The following is a 21952-nucleotide window of genomic DNA, read 5'->3' as shown; positions in this document are numbered from 1 at the left end:
ATACCTAGTTATATTATTTTCAAACTGCAAAAATATCATAAAGAAAAAATAGTAAAAAGAAATTAGCAGACAAAAATACCTTGTCTCTAAGGGAGTGAACATATTAATTAATTACATCTGATATCTCAGAAACCATGCAAAGCAGGAGAAAATGGAGTGAAACAGTTAGCAATAAGAGAAAATAACCACTAACCTATTATGTACCCTGTGAAATTATTCTTCAAAAGGAAAGCAAAAAGACTTTCTCAAAGAATCATTAAAAATTTTTGTTACCAATAATCTGACCTTGCAAAAAACTGTTTAAAAAAGAGTTCTTCAGAGAGAAGAAAATGATATAGGAAGGGGTGTGTGTTTCCATAAAAGTGAAATAAATGACAGCAAGGCTACCAGAAAAAAGAGAGAGGAACTATTTATATTGTTATTCATTTCACTCGCCCGCACTACCAGTGAAGTGGTATAATGTTATTTGAAAGAGCAACCACTAAAAACAGCAAAAATAGAAGTATAATTTATATGTTATGAGAGAGAAGACTGAATCACATGAAATACTCCCTTAAAACCACAAAAGGCAAAAAAAAAAAAAAGAGTGGAACATAAAACAGGAAAAAACAACAAGGGCTAAAACTAGAAAACTGTGACAGATATGGCAGATGTTCATCCAACCATATCAATAATCACTTTAAATGCTAATGGTCTAAATACAAATATTGTCAAAGTGATCAAAAAAACCAAGATGCAATTATATGTTGTCTACAGGAAGTCCACTTTAAATACAAAGATACATAAACATTAAAAATAAAGAGATGGAGAAAGATATACCATGTTAAAACCAATTAAGAGAAAGTGGGAGTAGCCATACTAATTTTAGAATGAGTAGATACGGAAGCAAGTAATCAGGCATAGAGGCATCACATAAAGTAAAGGATTAATTCTCCAATAAAGACTGAACATCCTTATCCTTACTATGTACATGCCTAACTACAGAATATCAAAATAACAATGTTAAAAAATAATTGAACTGCAAAGATAAATAAATGAGGCCACTATTATAGTTGGAGAGTTTAATAACCCTCTAACAAAAAAATGGACAAATCCAGCAGGCAGAAAATCAGTAAGGATTTAGCTGAATTCAACAATACCACCAGACAATTGAATATAATTGGCATTTACAGACTATCCAACAACAGCAGAATTCTTCTTAAGCTCACAAGAACATTCACCAAATACACTGCCTGGCCTAAAACACACAATAACAAATGTTAAAAGACTAAAAATCTTACAGCATCTGTTCAGAGACCACAATGGAATTAAATGAAAAATCGTTAACAAAAAATTAGCAAATCACAAAATATATGGAGATTAAATAACATGCTTCTAAGTAAAACACAATCAAGGAAGGAATCTCAGGAGAAATTTAAAAATATTTTGAACTAAATGAAAATGAAAGTACAACATATCAAAATTCATATGATATTGTTGAAATCTATGCATACTGGAAGTTTGCAGCTTTGAAAAAATACATTAGGAAAAAAAAATCTAAAATCACTAAATTTCCACTTTAGGAAACAGAAGAATAAATTAAATCCAAAGTAAGCAGAAGAAAAGAATTGGAGCAGAAATCAATGAAATTGAAAAAAGAAAATAGAGAAAAATCAATACAGCCAAAATTCAGTTATTTGAAAAGATCAATAAAATTGATAGTTGAAAAAGAAAAGAGAAGACAAAAATAACTAATATCAGAAATGAAGGAGCAGATGTTTCCACAGACTCTGTGAACATTAAAAGGATATTATATGAACATTCCTATGGCTCAGTAATATTGAGGGGATCATGGAAACTTCCAATTTACAGTCAATAAGTAAGAACCACAGGTCATATCCTAGACTTTGACCGGCATCCGAAGTGGAGAATGAGGGCCGTCTTGCAAGACTGAGCCCTTAACCTGTGGGATCTGGACTTTATTTCCAGGCAGACAGGTAGTGTCAGAATTGAGTTAAATTAGTGGGACACTGGTCAGTTGTCTACTGAGAATCAGAGAATTGCTCAGCAGTACTGGAAAACCACAAGTAAGTATTATGAACAACTCTATGACCACAAATTTAATAACCTAGATAAAGTGGATCAATTCCTTGAAGACATTTGCCACCCTATATACATACAAAAAAAAAAAGACAATCTGAATTGGCCTATATCTATTTTAAAAAACTGAACCAATAGGGGTGCCTGGATGGCTCAGTCAGTTGAGTGTCCGACTTCAGCTCAGTTCATGATCTCATGGTTTTTGAGTTCGAGCCCCACGTCAGGCTCCATGGTGACAGCTCAAAGTCTGGAACCTGGACTCTGTATCACCCCTCTGCACCTCCCCTGCTCTCACTCTCTCTCTCACACACACACACGCAAAATAAACATTAAAAAGAAAAAAAAAATTTTAAATACAGAGAGGTTAATGGTAAATTTTGCCAGACATTTAAAGCAAAAAATTATACCAATAATCTCCAATCTCATCTAGAAGACAGAAGCAGGAAATTAATTCATTCTATGAAGACAGTATTACCTGACTACTAAACCAAAGATATTACTAGGAAAAAAAACTATAAACTAGAATCTCTCATAAACATAGATGCAAAAATCCTTAACAAATACTAGCAAATCAAATCCAAGAATATATAACAAGAATTATACATCACAGTCAAATGGAATTTATCTGAGGTATGCAATGCTGGCTCAGTATTCAAAAATCAATAAATGTAATCCATATCATCAACCGATAAAGAAGAAAAATCACATGATCTTATCATCAAACTCAGAAAAAGCATCTGACAAAGTCTAAGAACTCATGATAAAAATTCTCAGCCAACTAGGAATAACAGGGAACTTCCTCAACTTGAGAAAGAATGTCTACAAAAAAAAAAAATCTATAGTTAATATATTTAATGGGGGGAAACAAGTAGCTTTACCACTAAGATCAGAAATAAGGCAAGGATGTCTCCCCTCACCAAATCCTTTTGCCACCATACTGGAAGTCCTAGCTAATGAAAAAAAAAAAAAGATATAAAAGGTATTCAGATTAAGTAGGAAGAAATAAACTTGCCTTTGCTCACAAACAACATGCTAATCTATGTAGAAAATCCAAAAACATCATCAACAACAAAAATTCCCAGAAATAATCAATGATTTTGGCAAAATCATAGGATACAAGATCAATTATACAAAAGTCAATAGCTTTCCCACATAGGAGCAACAAACAAGTGTAATTTTAAATTAAAAACACAATACCATTTATATTAGCACTCAAAAAATAAAGTATTTGGGGTGCCTGCATGGCTCTGTCAGTTAAATGTATGACTTTGGTTCAGGTCATGACTCTCGGTCTGTGAGTTTGAGCCCTGTGTCAGGTTCTGTGCTGACAGCTCGGAGCCTGGGGCCTGCTTCGGATTCTCTCTCTCTCTCTCTCTCTCTCTCTCTCTCTCTCTCTCTCTCTCTCTCTTTCTGTCACTCCCCTGCTGGCACTCTGTCTCACTCTCTCTCAAAAATAAACATTAAAAAAATAATAACAAAATAAAAATAAGTATAAATCTACAAAATACATGTAAGATCTGTATGAGGAAAACTACAAAACTCTGATGAAAGAAATCAAAGAAGTAAATGGAAAGATATTCCATGGTCAGGGATTTTGTAGATTTATTCATAATTGCCAAAACGTGGAAGCAACCATAACATCCTTCAGTACATGAATGGATAAAATAAGGTACATTGGAACAATGTAATGTTATTCAGTGCTAGGAAAAAAAAAAAACTAAGAAGCCATGAAAAGACTTTGAAGGCATACTACTAAGTGAAAGGTGCCAATCTGAAAAAGCCAGATACTTCATGTTTTTAACTATATGACATTCCAGAAAAGACAAAATTATGGAGATAGTAAAAAAAAAATAAGTGGTTGCCAGGAGCCAGAGGAAGGGGAAGGGGAGCCGGGGAGAACACAGGGCTTGCGGGCCAGGGGAGCTACTCTGCATACAACGGTAGACACGTGTTATTATGACTTTGTCAAAACCCTTAGAAGAAACAACACCAAAAGTGAATGCTAATGTAAGCTGTGGACTTGGTGATGATGGGCATATGTGGGTTAAGAGACTGTAACCAATACACCACTCTGCTGCAAGATGCTGATAGTTGGGGAGGCTGTGCACATGTGGGGGCAGGAGGGATATAGGAAATCTCTGTTCCTTCTGCTTCATTTTTCTGAGAATCTAAAACCACTCAAAAAAAAAAAGTCCATTTAAAAAAAACTAATAAAAAGAGCAATTAAGCAACGGCATCAATGCTGATACTTGCTGTGTAGGAAAGAGTTTGACACAGAGGCATGCCTGACTGGTGTCCTTTAAAGGGCCTGCTTGCGAACACTGCCTGTGTGTAGGAACTTGGGTTTAGGGAGGGTTCCCACCATCCTGAGAACTGAGAAGACTGACTCCTTATTTCTAAACTGGTTGTACAAACACTGTGGGTTTTGCTGAACACTATGGTTTTGCTGCTTTCCTTGTGGGAATCTGGTTATGTGCCAAATTGAGTATGCCTACAGGATCAGCTCCCAGTAAAAGCCCAAGCACTGAGTCTCTAATAAACATCCCCGGATGCAACATTTCACACGTGCGGTCACAACTCACTGCTGGGGGAATTACGCATATCCCATCCAAGTACTAACCAGGCCTGGACCCTGCTTAGCTTCCGGGATAGACGAGATCGGGCCGTTCAGGGTGGTGTGGCTGCAGACGGAATTACTCCTATCCTACACAGAGGACCCAAGGAAGCCTGTGCCTGGTTTTCCCGGACTGCGTTCATGTGGCCCCTTCCCTTTGCTGACTGAACTTTGGGTCTTTTTCACTGTAATAAATCATAGTTGTTATACACTGAATCCTCTGAGTCCTGGTAAATTCTAGAAGTGGAGAGCTGGGAGTGGGTGGTCTTCAATCGCACCCCCACCCTGCATCAAATACCTGCCATCTCAGAAATTTCTATTCCACCCCCTCACCGTCATGTGTGCCTTCACCCTCAGAGAGAAGATTACAGGACTTCTCTCTGGGGATTCCAGATTCCAAGAGGAAACACCTAAACACACTCAAGATCATAAGCAGGGTAGAGGGAAGTTCCACAGCAAATGGCATACCAGATCAACCTATAATGAAGTTCAGTCTATAAGGCCATATGATCACAGCTTCTAAAGGGAAGGGAAGGGGAGGGGAGGGGAAGGGTGGGGAGGGGTGGGAGGGGAGGGGAAGGGTGGGGAGGGGTGGGAGGGGAGAGGAAGGAAGGAAGGAAGGAAGGAAGGAAGGAAGGAAGGAAGGAAGAAACAGAATAAGGCAAGTTAGAAAAAATAAGAGCTTATGTGGGGGGAAGAAACTTCAAAAGAAATCCGAAGCAAAATCTGTACAGAAATAGACATAATCAGTCTTGATGGGAGCACTGTAATAAAGAAGAGATAGTTTAAAAGACAGCATCACCAGGATCCCTGCTAACATTTTCATTGTTTTTAACCTAAGATGGATTAGGAGTGAGAGGCCTGATCCACACCAAGATTCTTACCTGTAAGGGTTGGTCTTGGTGATGATAGTGAAATTCCTGCTCCCCACATTCATTCCCTCAATGCCTTGCTACCTGGTTCAACAGATAATGAGACTCATTTCCCCCATTTTGATTTACTACTGAGAGCTGGAGGTCGGTCAGAATGGGTTTAAAGCAGAAAAGAGCAAGCAACCAACTCTGTCCAAATTCTTTGCAGGCCTCCAATTTCTGAACCACAGCACAGCCCCAAGGGATAGAGCAACACCCACCAATAAGTCACTGCCATTAGAGACTAGCACTGCCTTATAATCAATGAGTAGTGAGTACCTATACCTAGCCCTCTTACCCTCTTCTAATAGGGAAAATAACAAAAGCAGGCTATTTACACAAATGAATTCCTTGTATAAGAATACAAATGTTCAAAACATCTAAGATCTTGGTAAGGTAACTTATTTGCAGGAAATTATAAAATTTGGACAGATATTCAACAAAATGGAATAAACTTCTAATCTATGCCAGGCTCTATCTAAAGTAGCTTAGACTCTAAAAAAGGAAATGAAACCAGCATATAGAGACCTACATAGATGACAGAAAAAGCAAGCTAAAAAAAAAAAGGTAAAGACTGAGGGGGAGAGAAAAAAATCAGGAAAGGCTTCTTGATATTTAGAAACTAAGAAGAGAACAAGATTAATAATAAACTCTTTCATTTCCATTTAAGTAAGTAAATCTACAATAAATACAGTAAAGAGTGAAGTTATGAAAATAGAAGAGAAGTCTAACAAAGAATATCGAAGAACATAGGCTAGATACAACAGAGACTATGAAAGGTTGGAACCACTCAAAAACCTAAAATACAGGATGATGTGTTTGTATTAATTCAAGAAACAGAACCAACAAAGTTTCCAGCAAATACATAATCTAATCAGAGCTAGGCTTTTAGAAAAAAATGAATCCACTACCCATTTGCAAAAATGGTTTGGAAGAGAGAAAAGAAAAAAACAGAATGAGAAATTAACACTACTCTGAGAACTAAAGTTATTTAGAAAGCAAATGTTGAAATGCTATTTAATTTCCTTTGGGCTGCAGTGTATGCCAAGAGGATAACGGAATCAAATTTACCTGTCACTGTTCAAGCTTATGTTGTACATCCCTTGAAAATAACAACAATTTCTCCTTTGGGCAATTTTTTCAATATTCATGTTCTCGGCCTGAGTACTCAATAAATACTAAACTTACTCATACAATCATAATATGAATCCATAAGTGTCACAGAAACACAGAGACCTTTAATAGCATCCACTTCAATAATTTTCAAATTTTACTTTTCAGTACAAAAAGCCCTCTACAATGTAACCGTGATGCTGCCTACCAGGAGTCTTCTGTTCACAATTGAAGGCACAGGACGGCAGGAGCTTCCCCTCACTTGACAGAAGCAAGAAGCTCAGTGGTTCCCAGGTCATATGCACTTCTGACCAACTGGCTACAAATTCAGGGGTTCCCAATATCCCCTCAGGTTCACTAATTCACTATAGCACCTCAGAACTCAGAAAAGCACTGATGATTTTATTACAGAAGATACAAATCTGAACCAGCCAGTGCAGAGACTTGCACAGGGTAAGGTGTGGAGTGATCCCAAACCCCTGGTCTCTGTACCCTCAGGACACCTCAGTCTCCCGGCACATCGACGTGTATCACCAACAAGGAGCAACCAAGATTTGGCGGCTAGTACTTATTGGTATTTCGTTATGAAGGTACGATCAGCCACCACCTGAAACTCAATCTCCAGGCCTCCTACCCCTCCCTGGGGGTCTGCTTAATACCATATGATTCAAAGTCTCAACCATCTAATCACAAGGTTGTTTTTCTGGAGTCACCTGCTTCCATGTTGAGTCATCTCATTAGCATAAACTAAGGTAATGTCCAAGAGGCCCATCATAAACAGGATGCTCCTATCATTCAAGACATTCCAAAGATTTATAGGCTCCCTCTGAGGAAACAGGGGCAAAGACCAGTCACACACATTTATTCAATATTCTTTTGTGAGAAAAGCTTACCTCCAGAGAAACTCGGTTTGTAAACCAAATCCAAGGAGAGCTGCTCTAATTGAGATCCAGAGCCCCACCTCTATAGACCCCCAACTCCTATGAAGCCAAAGAAAACTGAGCGAGTCATCCTGATCAATATTCTCCGGTCTAATATTTACTTCATCTTAAAAAAGGAAATCAAGTCATTGCTTTGATCTGATAGTGTTTTTAAATAATTTATTCATCATCCTTACTGACTGGTAGCCAAGCGGGCCTTTTAAAAACAGTGCACTTATGCATTTCAAAATATAGAGCAAAGACAAGAAAACACTTAAATCTTAAATTCTACCAGCTTTTTAAAAAATATAAGAGCTAAGCTTATTAAAACTTAACTTATGAGTGTCTGGGTGGCTTAGTCAGTTAAGCATCCAACTCTTGACTCCAGCTCAGGTCATGCTCTCACAGTTCATGAGTTGAAGCCCCCATGAGCGTGAAGCCTACTGGGATTCTCTCTCCATCTCCCTTTGCCTCTTCCCTTCTAGTGCGCAAGCATGCTCTTTCCCTCTCTCAAAATAAAATTTAAAAACAAACTTAACTTACTAAAAAGTCAAAGAGTTAACTAGAAATGATATTTTTATGTCTGATCAAATATAAACTGCTTATAACCGTTAAGGAAAGATAGGATAAGTATACCCAGGAGTATACGGGGCAGTCATCAGTAGATTTGTTGAAAACTCATGAACGACCTCCCTTCCTAACTCTCCAATGTATAGACAGGATCAGGATTTGACTCAAACTTCTATAGATCAAAAATGCAACCCTTTTCAGGACTCTAAAACTATTCAAATTATTTATTGATGCTGCCTCAGGATCAACAAGAGCAGTAGCACAGTTCTTTCTCAGTGACAAAAAATGAATATTTTCAAATCAGAAGAATAAAAACTATTAGTAACAAATCAACATGGTTTTGTTGAAGAGCAAAATCAAAACTATTTTCTTTCTTTTTTAATTATTTTATTTTATTTTTTTAAAACAGTTTATTTTTTTAACATATGCATTTTCCGTCATTTACAATACAGTAGTTTCAATGATACTCCAAACAGAAAAGCAAAGTAAAATATCAAAACCCCCACTTCTATTTCATGTAATTAGACTTATATAGAAATTAGAAGGTTAGGTACCAACTAGTTAATCACCTAATTTCACAGCTATCTGAAGTGGCAGTTGTAATATAGCAGCTTATCTATGATACATTCAAGATATATTATATAATTTATTACTTGCCCATAAGCTAAAACACAGCCTGCTTAATACCTTTCCTTAAATTCCACCTCTATACTACAGTATACTTGAGGTCCATGCAAAAAAGTAGCTACTTTTTATATAGAAAATGGATGATTAAGTCTTTGGTGCTGTCAAAACTATTTTCTATAACAAAAACAGGGTGTGTAGGCAAGGTAAAAGTGACAAGCAAAAACAGAGACTTGCTTGTAAAGAATTCAAAGCTTCACAATGATCTCATTTTATCCTCAGATTTTCCTTACCCTAAAACCAAGTTCGTTTAATTGCATTTTACTTTATTGCACTCTAAAGATACTTTTTTTTTTAACAAATTGAAGGTTTATGGCAACCAAGTTTTGAGCAAGTCTATCAGCACCATTTTTCCATGTGTCACATTTTGATAATTCTTGCAATATTTCAAACTTTTTCATTATTATATTTGTTATAGTGATCTGTGATCAGTGATTATGATTCGCTAAAATCTCAGATGATGGTGAGCACTTTAGCAATAATGTATTTTTTTTTTAGGTTTATTTATTTTTGAGAGAGAGACAGGGCATAAATAGGGGAGGAGCAGAGAGAGAGGGAGACGCAGAATCTGAAGTAGGCTCTAGGCTCCGAGCTGCCAGCACAGACCCTGACGCGGGACTTGAACCCACAAACCGTGAGATCATGACCTGAATTGATGTTGGACGTTTAACCGACTGAGCCACCCAGGTGCCACTAAAGTATTCTTTTAAATGAGATGTGTGCATTGCTTTCTAGGGGTGATACTTTTGCACATTTAACAGACTACAGTATGGTGTAAACATCTCTTTTCTATGCACCAGGAAACAAACAAAATTCATTTGGCTTACTTTACTGAAATGCTCATTCTATTACAGTGGTCTGTAATACCTTCAAGGTATGCCTGTGTACAAAGATCAGTGATCTTTGATGTTACAGTTGTACAACTGCGTCGTAGTAAGACAATGAATTGAATAAAGTGTATATGTTCTGACTGTCCACAGAATGACCATTCCCCCATGTCTCTCTCCCTCCTGGACCTCCCTGTTCCCTGAGACACAAAATACTGAACTTAGGCCAATTAATAACTCTACAATGGCCTCAAAGTGTTCAAGTGAAAGGAAGAGCCACGTTTCTCACTTTAAATAATAAAACTAGAGTCAACTTAGTGAGGAAGCTACACCAAAAGCTGAGAAAGGTCAAAAGCTAGGTGTCTTGAACCAGTTAACCAGGTTGTGAATGCAAAGGAAAAGTTCTTGACGGAAATTAAGTGCTACTCTGATACTCCAGCACACAAATAACAAAGTGAAGCAGCTTTATTGCTGATATGGAGAAAGTTTTAGTGGCTGGAAAGAATATCAAACCAATCACAACATTCCCTTAAATCAAAGCCTCTCCCAGAGAAATGTCCTCTCTTCAAATTCTATGAAGGCTGATGTAGGTAAGGAAGTCTGAAGTTTGAAGACAGCAGAGTTTTCATGAGGTTTAAAAGAAGCCACGTCCATAAGACCAAAGTGCAAGGTGAAGCAGCCAGTGCTGATGTAGAAGCTGCAGCAAGTTATCCAGAGATGGAACTAAGATAATGGAGGTGGCTACTCTAAACAATAGATTTTCAAGGTAGACGAAACAGCCTTGGCAGAAGATGCCAATTCCAACTTTCATAGCTAGAGAGAAGACAGTGCTTGGCTTCAAAGCTCTGAAGGCCAGGCCAGGCCAATCCTCCTGTCTAATGCAGCTGCTGACTTTAAATTGAAGCCAGTGCTCATTCACCATTAGGAAAATCCTAGGACCCTTAAGAATTAGGCTACATTGGGGCATCTGGGTGGCTCAGTCAGTTGAGTGTCCAACTCCTGATTTCAGCTCAGGTCATGATCCCAGAGTCGTGGGATGGAGCCCCATGTCAGGCTCTACACTGAGCATGGAGTCTGCATAAGGTTCTCTCTCTCTCTTCCTCTGTCCTTGTCCCCCACTTGCGTGTGCTCGCTCTCTCTAAAATAAACATTTTTAAAAATTTGATAAAAGATTTGGGGAGGTAAGAAATGCTGACAGGATGACTGCCCATTATATTCCGCCTATAGGAAAAAAAGTCAATCAGCTTGGAGATGCAAGAATTCATCAAAAATAGCTAATGGATAAAGCAAGTCTTAAAGAAATTATTGTCTTTTTGAGATTATAGGTATCAATTTTTCATAGGTATCAATTTTTCAAAATTCTTTCATCTTCTGTCCCTCTCTCTGATGACCATGAGAAACTGTATTTACAAAGAAAAGCAATCTGAAGCTCTACTAACCAGGAAGGAACCAGTAAGCGTCAAAGGAACAGCATGGAAGCATCTCAGAGAAAGCACAAAACAGAAATAAAAACCTAAGAAGCTATACAACGAATACCTTACAGGATAAGCAAAATTAAAATAGAAGAAACAATGAGTACAATTTCTCAACCCAGTGGTTATCAGACCTTTAACAGACCTGTATTCTAAATTTTCACATTTCTCCCCTAAGCATGTTTTCACAATAACTAAACCCACCCTTCAGAATCTGAATAGTCTCTAGAGGCTCCAAAGCTATTTCTAACTTTATTATAAGAAAAGCTAAAATTTATCCGTTGCTTACTATATGGCAAGTACTGTGTTAAGTGCTTTACATGCCTCATATCCTTAAAACAACTCTAATGAAAACTAATGAAGAGAAGGCTATGCCAGGCCAGAGGATCCACACCTGAAAAAGTAGTATAAAACCAACAAAGAAACATGCCTTAAGAAACAGTGGAAAGTGAGGAGGAAGAGGTGAAAAAGGAGCTAAGTGCTAAAAGGTTTTGTACTTCCAGGCTGAAAAGTTCAAATTCCTGTGAAAGCTGTAGATTTACTGAAATGCTGTAATCACAGGAGCCATATGATTGTATTTTAGAAATATCACTATCAGCCACCTAGAAAATGACTGGGGACAGACAGGAGGAGGCAGGGATAACAGCTGGAGGCTAATGTACTAATCTAAGAGCTCCATGATCTTAACATGCCCTCACAGAGAATAAAACGAAGGGGAAGAATGAATGGAAGGAAAATGAATGTGGATTCGAGAGCTATGAGGAAGATAAGGCTCAGAGATTATACCATCACCAGAATCCTGAAGCGCATGAATGGTGTGTAGACAGTATATGTTTGTTGTCTGGAACACAGAAAATTACAACTACAGAAGTCAAGAATGACTCCCAGATTCTTGACATATGTGATTAATCTTAAGTACCAGTCGTCAGAACAGAAGAAAAGCATACTTAAGACAAGTTTAAATATGATTTTGAACAGGCTGGATTTGAAGCATATTCATTTTCAGTAAAGAATCAGGATGTCATGTATTTGTATAAATATTCCTAACAGCAACTCCATGAGGTAGATATTTTGATCCCTGTTTACCAAGGAGGAAGGTGAACTCAGAGGGCTTCTGTACTTGCCCATGTCCATCCTATGCCCATTTACTAACAGCAGACGCTGCAGCTCCCATGTAAACCCAGAGCCCAAGGTCTTTCCATCATACCATAGTGCAGGAGAATAATGTAGCATTAACATTTACGAAAATTAAACTGGCTGTGGTTTACGATCCTGAATGGACTAACAAAATAGACTAAAAACATGTCCAAGTCTATAGGATATGAAGTGGTCCAAAGTACTCTGATTAGGAATACAGACGTACTATTACAAAAAGAAAGACATAGCAGAGGCAGGGAAGTAATTCAGAGATGCCTCTAGCGTTTCATATCAAGATAACTAGTATACTATAAAATACTGACCACATAATGAAGGCAGAACCAGACTGGAAAATGAGTTCAGTTTTCTGATAGATGGATTTCTAGGTGATAACAGAACACGCAATAGATATACAACACTGGAGTTACTGAAAAAAAATCAGTAATTGATTATTTGATAAATACTTACTGAGTGCTTACTATGTGTCAGATACTATTCCCAAGGTACTAGGGATAGAAATGAAAAGTTCTCATCCTGTGGAGTTTGTAGTCCACACAGCAAATAATCAATCAATTAATATCAAGTAGTTAAATACCATAAAGAAAAATAAAATGGAACAAGGAAACAATGAGAGGGTGGAAATTGATTTTTTTTTTACAGAAAATAATTACGGAAAACTTTTCTTTGAAACTCATTTGAACAGAATCTTAAAGGATATAATGATCATTAAGATCTTCAAATAATGGGAGAAAGCACTGTAAGCAAACAGCACAATACAGAGACAGAGGCAGGGAAGAGCTCAGTGTGTTCAGACCCAAGAGGCTTAGGATGAGAGAGTCTGCAGATCAAAATCATATCAGAGACACAGGAAGGGGCCTAAATGTAGGCCACATTAAGGAATTTGCATTTCCCTGTAAGTGGGATAGGAAGCTCCTGGAGGGTGTAAGCAGGTAAATGACATTATCTTAGATCTTAGATTTTTAGATAACTGAAGTTTTTGTATGAGATGACGTTTTTGTATGAGAACGGACTGTAGGGGGCAAGTGTGTAGCCCAACTAGGAAACTCATGCCAGAGTCTATGAAAGAGATATGAATGACTGGAGGAGTAAGATAATAGTGGTACGGAAAGGAGAAGTGATTAAAGTAGAGCCAAAGATCTTACTGATAGAATGGATGTGGAATGCGGAAAAAAGAAGAATCATTGATGACTCCTACACATTAGAGATGAGTGACAGGAAATCTCGATGGTGCCATCTACTGAAACAGGCAAGGATGAAGAAAAAAGGAGGTTTGCATAACAAAACTAAGAACCATTTACCTCAATAGCCCATACTGAAGATAAAGAAACTGATGCACAGAATATCTAAGCAAGTAGCCCAAAGTCACTGCTGGTAAGTGGAAATCAAGCAGTATAGTTCGAGTCTGAATTCTTAATGCTAAGTTAAATGGTCTTTATAAGACTGCAAGGGAAAAAATGTCAAAAGAATTCCTAGAATGAGCCTAAAGCTTGGTTCAACATTTGGAAGTCACAAAAGGAGAATCCAAAAAGACTAACAAAAAGAGCTAACCAGCAAATAAGAAAAAGTTTGGTGTCCTGGAAACCAATTGAATCAAGTATACCAAAGAGGAAAACTAAGAGATCAACAAAGAAATAGACTAGGAATTGACGGTTAGATTTGGCAAGATGGAAATCACTAGGGACTTTGAAATAAAAGCTTGATGGAATAAGTTCTTACAATTCAACAGTTGAACTGAGCAAGAAATACAACATCCAAAATAAGATTCATTTTTTCAATAAATGTTTGCTGGATGTTTTATTAGTGCCAGCCACTGGTCTACATGTGTGGGATGAGAAGACCAAAACTCCAGGTCATCTTAGGGCTCCCATTCTAACAACGCATTTCAGCATTTCTTCCAATGACCAGTATTTTGCCTCTTTGTATAAAATGCTCCATCATATAAATAAGATAGTGAATTTCTGATTCACCATTTCAGTTTATAAATAAAGCTTAAGAGAGTTAATTTTGAAGAAGTACATACACGACATTGTTATAATTAAATCAAGTGAGTTAGGATACTTTAATGTCATATACTCATTGAAGGACAAAGGAGAAGGAATGTTGTTAAATTTATTTTTAACCATATCCTACATACCATACTAGTAAAAAAATTACATAGGGGTCTATCAGACTCTTTCCAAGGATTATTTACAGGAGTCTCTGACAAGTCTCCTTTGATAATCTTTCATGATATTTTGACATATGGATCATGTGGAGCAAATTAATCCAAATACCAGAACTCGACTAACTTTAAAAAGCAAGCTTCCCCAAGGTTGCCTGGATGGTTTGGTTGGTTGGGCAGCCAACTCTTTGATTTCAGCTCAGTTCATGATCCCACAATTATGGGGTCAAGGCCCACATCGGGCTCTATGCTGATACTGGAGCCTGCTTAAGATTCTCTCTCCTTCTCTCTCTCTCTCTCTCTTTTTCTCACCCCATCCTCACCCCGGGCACACATTCTCTCTCTCTCTAAAATAAAAATTAAAAAAAAAAAGTAAGCTTTCCTAGAGCAAAAGAATGTTCCTATGCTCAAGAAGCTTACTGCCTAATAAGCTCAAGTGAGACATTCTCTACTGAACAAACATTTATTAGGCACCTATATGTTGCAACTAATAAAATAATTAAGGAACACAGTACAGGATATAACTGTCTTTAATACTAAATAATTCGGTGAAGACAAAAACTATTGCAAGAAAAGGGTGAAGATTCCAGTAGGCTAAAAGAGTGGTTCTCAGCTGAGAGCTATTTTGTGCTCCCAGGAGACATGGAGTAATGTCTGAAAACTTAAAATCATGGGGGTGGGAGGCAGGCACACTGCTCTCTCCTGGGTAGAGGTCAGGCCTGCTGCTAAACATCCTCCGTTGTCCAGGATAGACTTCCCTACACTGTACACAACAGGCTTCCATAAGAAAGACACTTTTATCTGGTCCAAAATGCCAATAATGTCACTACTAAGAAACTTTAAGCTAGAGTATTCAGGAAATGACTCAAAAGCGAGCTGGATTCTGAGATAATCTTTAATCATGAGCACATGCAGAAATTTGGAAGCCATAATAGAAGTGAAAGTATGAAGGCTGAAGGAGCCTGTGTTTGAACTAAGTGGTATAAGTACTGGGAAAGAATTTGTCTTTAAGAAATTTATTTAAGGGCGCCTGGGCGGCTCAGTCGGTTAGGTGTCCAACTTCAGCTTAGGTCATGCTCTCACAGTTCATGAGTTCAAGCCCCGCGTCGGGCTCTGTGCTGACAGCTCAGAGCCTGGAGCCTGCTTTGGATTCTGTGTCTCCCTCTCTCTCTGCCCCTCCGATGCTTGCTCGCTCTCACTCGCTCGCTCTCGCTCTCTCTCGCGCGCGCTCTCTCTCTCTCTCAAAAATAAATAAACTTAAAAAAAGGAATTTATTTCGACCCAATAGAAACGTGTTCAAAAAGTCAGTAGGACATAAAAGTGAACGTAGTTGAAAACTACATTATATGCAGCTACAAAAACTAGATAAAAGTTCTGGAAACCGAAGAAGCAGATATGAAGAAACTGGTTCAGGAGTTAAGCCTCTGACTCTTCATTTCAGCTCAGGTCACGATCTCAATCAAGGTTTGTGAGTTCCAGCCCTGCACCGGGCAGGGCCTGCTTGGGATTCTCTCTCTGTGTCTCTCTCTCCCTCTCCCTTTCTGCCCCTACCCCATCCCTCTCTCTCTCTGTCTCAAAATAAATAAACTTAAAAAAAATTACTTTGAACACTTGCCGTAGAAGTTACTGTAATGTTACAAAACTGCTTGAGAGCAGCAACCGCGCCTTATTTATCACTCTTATGTCCCTGAGGCAGCGTCCTGTACACGCACATCTTCCTAGACTTATGATTGGGTTAGGTCTCAACCCACAGCAGGTTGAAAACATCCTAAATCAAAAATGCACTTAATACACCTAACCTACCAAACATCACAGCTTAGCTTACCCTACCTTAAATGTGCTCAGAAAACTTACATTAGCCTAATGTTGGGCAAATTATCTCACATAAAGCCTACTTTATAGTCAAATGTTGCATATCTCACATACCTTAGTGCCTACTGTACTGAAAGTGAGAAACAGAGTGGCTGTATGGGTGCAGAACAGTTGCAAGGACGCTGGCAGTTGACCCTCACGGTGCGTGGCTGACTGAGAGCTGCAAATGGGAGCTACGGCCTAGCGTCACGAGACAGGATCATACTGACGCAATACGACTTTCCCAGCAAAAGATCCAAATTCAAAATCCAAAGTATAGTTTCTACGGAATGCGCATTGCTATCACACCATCCTAAACTTGACTTGAACTATCGTGAGTCAGGGATCATCTGCACTGTGTGCTAAGTGCCTACTGAATTAAACGCAATTGGCCAATCATTTATTAAGTATTCTTGGCTATCTCTAAAGCTCCATCCACTGCTGATTTAGGACATTCATCTAAACTGGGACCAAAACGAGCTATCATTTAGTAGGTGACTATGATAGAAAGGCACTGTAATAGACCCTCTACACACATTATTTCATTGCATCACAAACAAGGTGTCTTCTTACTCTTTAAAGATGAGCACACTAGGATTCAAAGAGCTTGAGTGACCTGCCTATGATTTCACTACAAGCTAGGCAGTGGCCAAGCGAACCCTTTTGTAGTCTTAACCCAAACCTCCAAAACTCACAGACAAGCTCTAAGGAAGAGTTAAAAATCAAAGTTTGACACGAACCTTTTGTAATTAAATTACACTAAAAAATATAAAGCAACTGTAAAAGGGTGTCCTTTTATTTCTTCACTACGGTAATTAGTCATGGTATCTGGCTTGCTCTCATTCCACACCTATATGCCAAAGTAGTTCTTCAAATCACCCCAAAATTATTCTCCACGAAACTAAAAGTCCTGTAATTATGACCCTCTGATCAGAAACAAACAAGAAACTAACTTGTTGAGTTGCTATGCTCAGTATATAAAACCAATGATTCAGAAGACAGAAAAAAACAAAACAAAAAAGGCATTTCAAAATCAAAACAAATTAGCATGTTCAGATTCAAGGTTCTCTTCCACACCTCTTAAAGTACTGAGACCCAGGCTTTAAAAACCATGCTGCACAGGGGTTCAGGTCCTAAATTCGGTTTCAGCGGTTTGCAAGTATCCCATTTTTTTAGAGTCAACCCTTAACCAGAAGCTCTCTCCTCTCTCTACAATCACAAATATATATATATTTTTATATTTTTTTCTTTAACCCCCTAAGGAAGCTAACCTAAAACATTCTCCTATTCCAAACGTTCTACATTTGTCCAGGGAAACACTTTACTGGAGGGCTTATCCTACTCTAGGTGACATATTGCTCAGCTCTCAACTCACTTCTTCCAGAAGCTCTGTCCCAGCACCAGATGCTACACCAGCTGTTCCTCCGAGGCCCTCCACATCAGAAGCAGTCCTTTTGAAACCCACAATTCTAGTCCAAGGCCCATTTCGCAGGCTGAGTCCCATCTCTTTCCAAAAGGGTAAGCTAAGCTCCCAACCTCCTCCAAACTCCTCAAGAAGGAGCCTCAGGAAAGGGGAAGCCCTCGGCCCCAGCCAGCGGGTCAGGGGCACGCGTGGACAGCGGGCAGGGTGGGCTTGCACTCCGGCGCGGGGTGGACAGGGAGCGGCAAAAGCACTCACCAACATCCTGATCGAAGGGATTGGTGGCGAAGAGAGGCATCTCCGCTGCGTGCCCAGGCGTCCGCGGGGACTCCCCCTCGACGCCACAGGAGTCGGGAAGCGACCTAGGGAAGGAAGACTTCTCGGGCACAAACAGCGACAGCGACGGACTTCACAGGCTTGGCGACAGCTCCACCTCTCCCCGACCCCCAGCAACCGCGGCGGCGGCGGCGGCGGTGGCGGCGGCAACCCCGGAGGCGCAGACAAGGACCCCACCCTGCGCGGAGCCTGTCGGGAATCTGGGCGACCTCAGCGGTGCCTGCTCAGAACCTGCCCGGACCCTGCCCCCACAAATCAGGCCCCACCAAAGAATCCCCTCTTCCTGATCCCCACTTTTGATCGGTAGAGCGTCAGAGTAGGACTAATGCCTGCCTTTTCTGCTTTTGCTTTGACCAGGAGTCTCCGGAGGACGGGGTCCTCCTGGCGCACCGAAGCCGACTACCAAGCCCAGGCGTGAATCGGAGACTAAGAAAAAGGGTCGCGTGAGGATTGAAGCAGACCCCGTGCTCGGCCCTCGCTCAGTCAGTTGTCATCATTTTATAGTCCCACTTGAGGGGGAAATGGAAACTCCTTCGTGGGGGGTCATCTAAGTAAAAAAGCCGGGAGTTCAGTTCGCTGCCTGAGGTGACTAGAAACTTGCTGGGATGAAGTCATGTGAGCTGAACCGATTGGCCCGAATCCTTAAGGAGGGGGAGTGTCGGGGCGCGCGGCTCCCTCGGAGAGGCTGAGGTAACGCTGGCACCTTCCCGAGAGTCCCCGGACGCCCGGCTTCTGAATCTCTGTGGAAAGCACTTCTAGCTGGGCGTTGGCGCTACTGACTGTGCAGTCACTAAGCAGTTCTGCGAATTGGAAAATAAGTTTCAAGCCCCAGGAAGGTTTGCGATAGCCGCTCCCCGCCTCCCCCAAGACCCAGCAAAAATCCAAAACAAAACTGAGACCTGGAGCCAGAAATTGACGAGGGAGTCCTAGCAACTTAAAATGCTGATTTAGTAACTTTAAGTATCTAACGCATTGTGCTTGTGTCATGTAGAAAATTTAAGGCGCATGTAGAGAGGTTTTGTGCCCCACTTGAGCAAACTTGAGAGCATCTTGCACATACATTGGAATTACGTAAATTATGCCTCATTTAGAGCACTTACGAAGGTAGCCTGTTAACAGATATTTAGAACTTGTCAACGACAGGATCGGAATACAAAAATCCATTAAGAAAGAAATCTCGTTTCTAAAAGTGAAAAACGCAAATTAAAGTAGCGTTCGGATACCTTTCTCCCATTCAGACAGGAATGAAAATGGGACGTGGACAATTGTACTCTCACACTGTTGGAAAAAATGTAAATTAATATAGTCTTCCTAAAGGAACCATTTGAAAGGATGTTACGAAAGCTTTGGGAAACGTGAACACCTTTGGACCCAGCAATACTACTTTTTGGAATTTATCCTAAAGACAGTCTTTAAGCACATAAACACCGATCGATATTCATGGCAACGTGGTTTATAAAATCAAAACGTTGTTAACCACGAAAATACCCAATATTTAGGGATTGTATAAATTACATCACCTCCGGGTGCTTCAATTTTCTCATCTTTGAGAAGCACGAATAAAAATTGGGTTGTGAGGATGGAATGGATTAATAGAAACCAAGCCCTTGGGTAACTGGCATATAGTAAGCAATAAATAAATGTAAGAGATCATTATAATTAACATTTACACGAGTAAATCATAGTACACGCAATGTAAAAACTCCACAGATGTTAAAGGTGATTATGTAGATCTGATTTTACATAGAAAGACATCCAAATACAGATGTTCTTAAAAGCGGGGATTACAAAAACCTGTAAAATGACAAAATATTCCCAATTGTTGAAGCTTGAAAGGAAATACATGAGCATATTATAACATAGCTATCTAAGTGGTAAGATTTGGGGTGATTTTTTGTTCTTTACCCATTTTATGTTTTCCAGATATTTTCAGATGAGCCTCTACTTCTTTCAGAAGCAGAAAAAGAGTTAAAACACAACAGTGTAAAAAATGTGGTAAATAAGTAACACCAGTTCTTAACATTTTGAGGAGCCAGTTCCAAAAGCTTGTGTTTCATGATGGCAAGTATAAAATTACTCTAAAACATCGCTATTGATATGAAAACCAGAACATTCTCTCTCTAAAACCGGTTCTTTATTTTTAAAAAAAATTTTTTTAATGTTATTTTATTTTTGAGAGAGACAGAGGGCAAGCGGGGGAGGGGCAGAGAGCGAGGGAGACACAGAATCCGAAGCAGGCTCCAGGCTCTGAGCTGTCAGCACAGAGCCCAACACCGGGCTCGAACCCACGAATCGTGAGATCATGACCTGAGCTGAAGTCAGACGCTTAGCTGACTGAGCCACCCAGGTGCCCCTAAAACCGGTTCTTGATGACTAGCCTGATAGAATCAAGTGACAACTTGTCCATCTTAAGTCCCTGAGCAGTGTCTGGGGTACATTATCATAATCACCCTGCTTCCAAGCCAAATATTTATAGAAGTGCGTTTGGACGTGCTCTGTGTTCCAGTAAGGAGACTGACTTGCTGTGTTGCCAGCAATAAGCTAGTGATCAAATTGTGCAAGCCTTAATCATCGATATGGAAAAGCATTGGGAATAGTGATGGAAGAATTATTTAGTCTTGGTACCATTATTCTTGTCTTCTGACCTAAAGAATTACTTCAGCTATTTGGGGCCTTTATGATTAATATGCTATAATTAATAAACATTTTTAAATGTAGAACTTTTAATATTATTGTTGTTTAACATGAAAGTCAAATATAAAAAGTTAAATGGGTTTGTATGTTGAGTTTAGCTTTCTGTTATTATCCCTTAAAACACTGAAACTGCAGGAGTTGGCACTTTTAAGACCAAAAATTTTAAAACAGAGACTTCAATATCATATAATTTCGATAATGTATGTGTTCTGTGGTTAATTTTAAAATGTTAAGTCCTTTTCCTTTTGGTTTGATATTGAAAATTCTACATTAAAAAATGATAGCTGGGGCGCCTGGGTGGCTCAGTCGGTTAAGTGTCCAACCTCGGCTCAGGTCCTGATCTCACCATCTATGAGTTCGAGCCCCACATCAGGCCCTGTGCTGACAGCTCGGAGCCTGGAGCCTGCTTCCGATTCTGTGTCTCCCTCTCTCTGCCCCTCCTCCACTCATGCTCTGACTTCCCCTCTCTCAAAAATAAGTAAACATTAGAAAAATAAGTAAATAAAAAATAAAAATGATAGCGATGTGCAAATGGAGGTATTCCAGGAAATATCTATAATTTTAAAGAAATATCCCAGGAAGATTATTCACACTAATTCACGTCCTCATCATCTCTTAGATGAATTATTACATCCACCTATCTCTATGTTTTTCTACTTCCTTACTGTTATGGACTGATTTGCATCCCACCCAAATTCTTGTTAAAGCCCTACCCCAAAATAAGACAATATTTGGAGATGAAGCCTTTGGTAGGTAATTCAGTAATTAGGTTTAGATGAAGTCCTGAGGGTCGGGCCCTCATGATGGGATTAGTGCCCTTTTTAAGAATAGACAGCAGGGAGCTGACTCTCTTTGTCTTGTGAGGACACAGAAGGGAAGCCAGAAATAGAGTTCTCACCAGAACCTGACCATGCTGGCATTCTGATCTCAGACGTCCAGCCTCCAAAAATAAATTTGTTGTATAAGCTCTCCAATCTATGATAATATCTTACCGTACCAGGGTTAGCTGATACACCTACTTATCTCCAAACCATTCTCCAAACCCCTGCTGGAATGATTTTTCTAACACAAGCCTGATTGTGTCATTCCTATAAAATTCTCACGTTGCTCTTCAGTCATTCAGTTATCAGTTCATATTTATT

At 39.3% G+C, this 21952-nt stretch overlaps 1 protein-coding gene and 1 long non-coding RNA gene across 4 annotated transcripts in view; one reads left to right on the top strand and one right to left on the bottom strand.

Annotated features, from left to right (window-relative positions):
• The window catches only part of STAM (signal transducing adaptor molecule), a 79233-nt gene extending 60951 nt beyond the window's left edge, over positions 1-18282 (bottom strand). For all 3 annotated transcript variants that reach the window (XM_029954484.1, XM_029954485.1, XM_029954487.1), the window contains exon 1: positions 18039-18282. In XM_029954484.1, the coding sequence (XP_029810344.1) occupies positions 18039-18078 (40 nt within the window). In that variant the 5' untranslated portion in view covers positions 18079-18282. The remainder of the gene's footprint in view (positions 1-18038) is intronic.
• A 282-nt stretch (positions 18283-18564) lies between these two features.
• On the top strand, positions 18565-20226 carry LOC115305673. Its single transcript, XR_003914925.1, has 2 exons — positions 18565-18806; positions 20040-20226. It is a non-coding gene; the product is annotated as an uncharacterized LOC115305673 (long non-coding RNA).
• The last annotated feature ends 1726 nt before the right edge of the window (positions 20227-21952 follow it).

This window comes from Suricata suricatta, chromosome 10 (assembly GCF_006229205.1).
Source record: "Suricata suricatta isolate VVHF042 chromosome 10, meerkat_22Aug2017_6uvM2_HiC, whole genome shotgun sequence".
Lineage (NCBI taxonomy): Eukaryota > Metazoa > Chordata > Mammalia > Carnivora > Herpestidae > Suricata > Suricata suricatta.
This window is presented reverse-complemented; position numbering and strand designations above follow the sequence as displayed.